General features: G+C 33.5%; 1 protein-coding gene across 1 annotated transcript; it reads right to left on the bottom strand.

Moving 5' to 3' along the window:
- Positions 1-866: 866 nt before the first annotated feature.
- On the bottom strand, positions 867-6,377 carry LOC143617212 (T-complex protein 1 subunit beta). Its single transcript, XM_077089842.1, has 11 exons — positions 6,316-6,377; positions 6,155-6,211; positions 5,976-6,041; positions 5,768-5,879; positions 5,451-5,579; positions 4,899-4,970; positions 4,565-4,680; positions 4,332-4,408; positions 3,280-3,765; positions 2,104-2,419; positions 867-1,018 (listed from the first exon to the last, which is right to left on the bottom strand). The coding sequence occupies exons 1-11, from the start codon at positions 6,319-6,321 to the stop codon at positions 872-874; spliced, it is 1,584 nt and encodes a 527-aa protein (XP_076945957.1). The 5' UTR covers positions 6,322-6,377; the 3' UTR covers positions 867-871.
- Between the last annotated feature and the right edge of the window lie 1,400 nt (positions 6,378-7,777).

Genomic DNA, 7,777 nt, shown 5'->3' with positions numbered 1-7,777 from the left:
TGATTGATTTTGACGAGGTCAAAGTGCTTTTTTAGATGAAAGTATAAGGACTGAAAGTGTCATTGTGCGATAGTTAAGGACTGTACGTGCAATAGTTAGTATCGTTAACGAACTGTACTCAACCGTCGATTGGGAGTAATAACGGCATCGATTAGTTGAGCTATTTTTCTGGTCTCTCTCTTTCTCCAATATACGGTGCACTTGTTTATGGAAGTTGAAAAAAGGGTGTCCATCATAGGGGCCGAAGATAGTTTTGGGGTGTCAGGAAATTTAGCTCAAAGATATTTGATGATAGGGTGTTCATGTTTTTGTGTCTTGTATGTTTTGCAATGAAATACTAATTTTAACACTTACTAGTCCTTGTTACAAATTAAGACTATTGTTCTAATAAGGGATTATTTAGGTATTGATCTTCATATATAGTCTAATTCTGTATTCTTAAAAACATAAAGTTTAACTGTAGTTAGTAGTGTAGAGAGAAAGAGGCGACCGGTAATTAGACCACCCATAGGGTTCGTTGAACGCCAACATAGGATGGAATTCGATGACCAGCTAACACTAATGACTGACTGCTACCGATGACCAGCTTGCTACTGATCACGCTACTAACTATTGCTGAAAACACCAGATTCAAACAGTAAATGGATAAACTAACCCAGTTTGATCATGAAAACACAGCATGCTACAATAAGACCTAAATTGGATACAAAACAATAGTTCTAGATTTAGTCCCACTTCAAAGTCGAACAAAACATAAAAGAAAACCAAACAACGTAACTCAGCATGTTGCAACACCACACCATCAAACAAAACTCAAGACTTTAAGTACCACACCCAATGTCACGGGGCACAACCAATGAGCCAAGATCAACTACATTCTATCTTCCCTTCTCCTTGGTGCACACGTGATGATTTCGTCAACCCTCAGAATCATTTCTGCAGCCTCGGTGGCAGAAAGCAAAACCGCCTGCTTCACCTTAAATGCCTCCGATATTCCAAGCTCCGACATATCTCCAACCTGTAACCAAACACCATTAAACATACCATTTTCTAATTAAGGCATGTGTGGATTTGCATTTTCTAAACTCAATTAGTTGTTTTCTCAGATGACACCAAGGTGTTGGGACTGGGGAACTTGGGTTCAAGTGTCCCAGATAATAAAATTTGGAGAAAAGTTAGATGTTCTCTTAGATATGTGCATCATAGCTAAATGTCAAATTTACCCTATAAATTGGACACGAAAATGTTTACATTATTGTATATTAATCCACATGGACTGTACAAATAGTTTAAAAGCTTTTTTTAAGTTCCAGTTTCACACCTTGTACGATATATATAATATGCACCTTTAACCAATTTAATTTTTTTACTAAATTCTTGTAAAGTTTTTAAAATTTTATATTGTTTTCTTGACATGCCGCCATAAAATTTGTTGAAAACGCAGTCGTTTCAAAATAAAGTGTTTCCTTGTATCGTAAGCTATACGAGTGACTATACCGTACCAGTACCGTGAGGAACAGAACTGATGCCGACAGAACAACATCAGTATCAGTATCTGTATTATCGGATCCGATATCAACATGTGTTATATACGCCTTTAACCCATTTCATTTTTATTTAATATGATTCTTATCTAATAACTTGTGTTCGATAATTTTTAAAAGAAAAAAAACCACAAACAAAAAGAAAACTGAATACGCAAATGCGTTTAATTTTTTTTCTCAACATTTAGGTACAAATCTGTATTCAAAATAGAGTATGTTCTGGTATTGTAAGTCATGCGAGTGCCCGCACCATGATGAGTCAATCCCAACCAAACATCAGTACCGGTATCAATAATTTAAAAAATTAGAAGTGGGTACATGTATTTGTTTTTACGGTTTTCAAAGCACCGTTATCGATAGCATCAAAAATTCAAAACCAGTACAAGTATTCATTTTTTTCGTTTTTATAGTTTCAATCGACGTAAAACACATGCCGATATCCTTATAACCATATCAAAACTCTATTTTTTAAGTTCTCTTTCGGTTGTTATAACGAGTGCCAATACAAACCAAATTCCCACCGATATAACCATAAAATTACATATAATAAACAACTTACAGAGCCAGTGATGACATCAATGCCTGCATTGCTGTTTTCCTTGTGGTGTTCGGCCCGAAGTTGAGCAACTAACTCAGCACTGTCTAAACCAGCATTGTCAGCAATGGTGGTTGGAATTGCAATGAGGGCGCGTGAGAAAGCTTCAATGGCGTGAGATTTTTTGCCAGGTGTCTTACGTGCCAGCTCATCAACCGCCTTTGCCATCACCATCTCGGGCCATCCACCACCTAGGAGAACCCTGCTGTCATTTACTGTTTGAGATAGAACACACAAAGCATCATGCAAGGATCTTTCTGCTTCATCAAGAACATGAAAACTGCAACAAAAATATAGAAGTTAGTTAGATCATAACAGTAAACGGTTCTAGAGGAAGATTATATAACTATCTGATTATTATGAGTTTACATACAAAAAAATCAGTTTCTAGTGTTAGAATAAAGTGATTCAGATTATGATAACCTCTTCATCTAGAGGTCAAATAACTAGTTTTGGTTAAATTAGTTTCAAACCTGCTGCAACAAACTGAATTCTTTAAAAGATGATAAAATGGCGCATTTACCCTCCTTTTACCAAAATTTTCTTAGTTAGGCTAATGAAAAAATAAAACCTTACATGAATAATTATGGATTAATTTACTGAAAAGAGTAATATGATAACATGCTTATCTAGGGGTCAAACAATTAGGTTTGTTATTTTTGTTAATAAAATGCTAACAAAAGTAAACTATCTACAATAACTTATAAATATTGTTTATGAAATAATTTAATGAAAAATACATTGTCATAACTCAATATGAATTCTTTAAAAAAAATTACTACAGAATTTTATCTATTAGTATCTTATTATCAGAATTTGTAGAATAATACATTGAAAACTAGCTTAAAAACACTAACTATGAAACAATTTATTGAAAACATACTTTTAAAGTTAACAATAATAACATTGTCATATTTCAATATAACCTGAAAATGTATAAAAATTAAATATAGTAACTTATCACTTAGTATATCAAAATACTCAAAATTTGTGGATTACTCGCATATATGTATTACAATACCATAGTACAAGTTCAAATTTTTCAATAACTGACAAAATAAGCAAGCTGATTTGAATGTGTTGATCATATCGCTTATTAAACGTGAGAAAACAAAATTTAAGATTATGAATATGGAATACCTTGCGCCTCTCAAAACAATAGTACACGCTTGACCCATTTCAACACCCGAAAAGTGGATCAATTTATCCTCACCAATCATAATTTCCTCAATGAGTTTGCAGTGTCCAAGTTTAACCGATTCTGGATTATCAAAAGTTGAAGCGATTTCACCACCAGTAACTAATGCGAGGCGTTCAATACCATCAAAATCAGCATGCTCAATTGCAAGAATGCCAGCATCAGCAAACAACTCTTCAGGGAAATTGTAGATTAACTGCCGGTTAACAAAGCAGTTGATCCCGTGACCGATTATCTTTTGCACCTTTTCTCTCATTTTTTCCTTTTCTGCTCCTTCAATTTGAGCAACTTTAGCCATTGAATCTACACGAACGCGTGCTCCGTATATTTTTACTTTATCTGTGTCCATTGCAGTGTTCGCAACCAGAATGTTTGCGTTTTCTATGCGTTTTGGTTGCCCAAGGCCAATCTTTTTGTCTAGAATAAATCTGTGTAAAATGTGATGTTAATCAGTTATCATAAAAATGAGAATGCAAGAATAAGGTTAGGTTTCCATACAGACCGAACAAACACGAACAGAGCATGTTCGTGATCGTTCATTTAATGTTAATTAGAAAAAAGATAAAACATGAATAGTTAACCAAACGAGGTTTGAGCATGTTGCGTTCATTCATTAACAATTTAAACAAATGACTCATAAACGTGAACATGAACGAACATGACTACGCTAAAACTACTAAAAGAAACAGAACAATGTGTTGGGCCTAAAAAGTCAATAAAACTAAAGTTGTAATGGGCAAAAAAAAATTAAATGAATATATTAAAAAACATAACTAACGAACTTACACAAATGAACATAAGTGAATGTAAAGGAACAAGCATAAATGAATTTAAATGAACGAACATTCACAAACATAAATGAACAAAAGAAATGTCTGTTCATGTTCGTTTGCTTAATTAAACGAACATAAACAAACTTCCCACCGAACAGTTCACGAACTGTTCACTGAACGTCCGGTTCAATTAAAGGCCTAAATAAGGTTATTTGACCTACCCCTCATCCAAAAAAGAATCTTTTAGTGACCCTCCAGCTTTCTTGATAATTTGGATGGATTCCAAGTTTGTGCTTCCCTAACATACACAAAAGAAACTTTCAGATACTATTAATACAGATTCTTATTAAAAAAAGAAAACGGCAACAATACATGTTATGATGCAAATTTCTACACAAGTCATAAAAACATTTATTCACTTCATAGCAGCTGAACTATAGCAAAATAAACTCACTTTTAGCCTCATAACAGCGTCAACAGCTAATTTTGCAAAATGCTCCTTATCTTGCGAGAGAATTTTTGAACTCAAAGTGGTCATAGCAATCCTCATCAAATCTGACCTGAATTTTTCTGCATACATTAAGAAAATAATATCAATAAATTTAATTAAAATGTGCCTGGCATACAAAAAGGAAACTGAATCCCTGCTTATATGAGCAATTAACTTTAAAATGAAACTAAATATTTCCAGATTTGTAAATATTATACGAGTAACCATAATTTAACTACAAATGCACAATCACAATAAGATATGGTGAAATTGTAAAACTGATGTCAGTAACAACAACCTGCATCATCCTTGTTATCCTTAACCCTGTCCAGCAATGCTTTGCGAGCACAGTCAGCAGCCATCCGGTAACCTGAAATATGACCAAACATTTACTGAATATTAAAAAAGATGTCAACTTCAAACACAACATGAAAATAATCAAGTTTTGAATAGGCTTATCCAACCAGTTTAAAAAACAGATTGTGTTCAAGTTGACCTGTTTGACCCATTTAGTTTAAAGATCAACCTGTCAACCCGTTTATGGCCCATTTAACCCACTTTTTACAACCCATTAATACGAACAGGTTTACAACTTGGCTATTACCTGCCAAGTGCCAACCCATTTAAAATGTTTACAACAAATAAAGATTAAATGGGTCGTGTCCGAGTTAGGGTTAATGTATTTTTGGCATGAGTGCAAATATGGGTCATATCCGATATGAACACTTCAACCTGCCAACCCACTACCGGACACAATTGGCACCCCTTATTTAAAATAAACAATTTTAAAAACTGACATTAATATAAAACTGAACAAAACACACACGAAGAATAAGGGCAGAAAAGAAACCTGAAATTATTGTCATTGGATGAATTTTTGATCCTACTAACTTTTCAGCTTCCCTCAAAAGTTCACCAGCCAAAACTACTACTGAAGTAGTCCCGTCACCGACTTCATCATCTTGCACCTTTGAGATGTCTAATTTTTAAATTAAGAAACTTGACAAACTTGGCTAAACTTTAGTGATTATATTAAAACTTAACTCACAAATGAAAGGTTTCTTATAATGTAAAGAGTTGAAAATGATCTAATTGCAGTGGCAAAAGATAATATGATAATTATGAAACGCAACGCTACTACTACTATTATTATTATTCAAAGGATACCAATAAGAACCTTGGCAGCAGGGTTGTCAATATGAAGGGACTTTAAGATAGTGGCACCATCATTAGTGACAGTGACACTGTGTCCTCTACCAGTAGACTGTAATATCTTATCCTGCAAGATAGAAATAATAAAAGACGAATAATTAGACAAAAATGCAGATCAAAATATATAAGCTAAATAGCAAATGTAACCAAACAAAAAACAGACCATTCCTTTAGGGCCTAATGTTGTTTTGACCAAGTCAGCAATTGCCATGGCTCCAACAAAAGATGCCTGAACAATGAAGATAATTCACATCCAATAAATAAGTAAATATTAAGTAAGTGAAACTGAGTAACAAAAAATATAAGATTTATGATAGCTTTCAAGGGTCTCAAAAGGCTCACCATACGAGCACGTTCACCCTTCTCTTCGGTAGCTTCATCTTTAAAAAGTTTTTCAATCTAAGATTCACATCAACAAGTAGACGAATAAAGTGACAACAAAGAAAATGAAATAATAAACTAAATGTAATCCCATAAGTTATCAAAGTAACAATGTAGCATACCGCCATTAGAAGTCAGCGGGTAGATATAATGCAGTAGCCTTGAAAAATTTTGCGATCTGTAAGAAAAGATATTATAAATGCATACAAGTCGAGCAAACAATGATGATGAACAATAAGATTAGGGTTTTCAAGATTCTTGTTTCTAGAATGTTGATATAATTTAGATTCCAATGCCATTCTAAAAACTAAGTTCTCTTAAACACTACTATTAACCTAAACTTTCAAATTGCTGACATAATCTAAATTCCAATGTTATTCTTAAAACTAATTTCTGTTAACACTACTAGTAACTCCATTAAAATAATAAACTTGAAAACTTTCATGTATTGGCAGACCTATACTGCCACAGAATGAGCAGACAAAGGATTAAGCAGAATCTGCTAGATTTGCACCTCTCCAAGACATGGATCAGAGATAGGAGTTCTTGAAGACGTCGAATTAAGGTTAGGGACTTTTTTAGAAGTGTCTAGATCAGTCTTAAACTTCTCTTGCAGCACTAGCTTTTGTATATTGTAGCATTAGCTATGCCTTAGTGTTGATTTCATTTTACAACTATCATTTTTGTATGGTTGTTTACTCTGATTTATCTTAGCCCCGTTTAATTTTTTATGCTATTCGAATTAGTATATTGTTAAAAAATAAATAAATAAATAAAATGGAGTCATAGGTTCTTAGCAGAAGCAGCCTCTGGATAGACCATACCAGCATACCCTACCAATAGCTGTGCTATGAGTGTAAACATACACACGTTTGCAAGTAACAATAGCCTTTACTCGCATTCCATTCTATATATTTTAACTAAAAACATCATTTTTTTTTTCTGTAAATTTAGTTTAGATTTTAGAAACATCTCACATTCCATTCTCTATTTCTATATACATCTTACTCATTAACATTGAATTTATAATTATTATTTCGTTCCTACACACACAACATAACCATATAGAATGATCTACTATAAATTGAAGAGACGAAGGGTAGCATAGAGCGTGGGATGTGAACGCTCTGAAACAAGTCATTCGATTTAAAATCAGTTATATTGATATAAAAATACATGAAATAATCTATAACTGTGATTCCCGGGCGTGTATTAGCAATTGTAATGTTAGATCTATCTATATAACATAGATAGATTACAAGGTACCTCAGATCGGAGTGGTTGGCTTCGCCGATTATGGTTCAAATGGGAACGTTTTAGGGTTTCAAAACTTGACAGATTTGATTTCTCACGATATCGGCGGCGGTTTGGAGGTGTTTCTTTTTATACCCAAAAAATCAACTAAACAAGCTAGTATTAACATTTTTTTTTTTAATTATATTTTCTATTTATCTATCAACACATTTCTTTTTAATTTGGGAAAATCTCGTTGCTCTACTCTACTCTGGTCTTACTATTTTGTCTTAACCGAGCCGAAGTTGATTTCAGAGTTTGGCATAGGTGTTCCCCCGAAAACCATACTAC

The sequence above is a fragment of the Bidens hawaiensis genome, unplaced genomic scaffold (assembly GCF_021521415.1).
Source record: "Bidens hawaiensis isolate Kalapana, Puna unplaced genomic scaffold, B.hawaiensis_p1.1 tig00053107_1, whole genome shotgun sequence".
Taxonomy (NCBI): Eukaryota; Viridiplantae; Streptophyta; class Magnoliopsida; order Asterales; family Asteraceae; genus Bidens; species Bidens hawaiensis.
The sequence above is the reverse complement of the archived record's forward strand: the minus strand, read 5'-3'. Positions and strand labels throughout refer to the sequence as shown.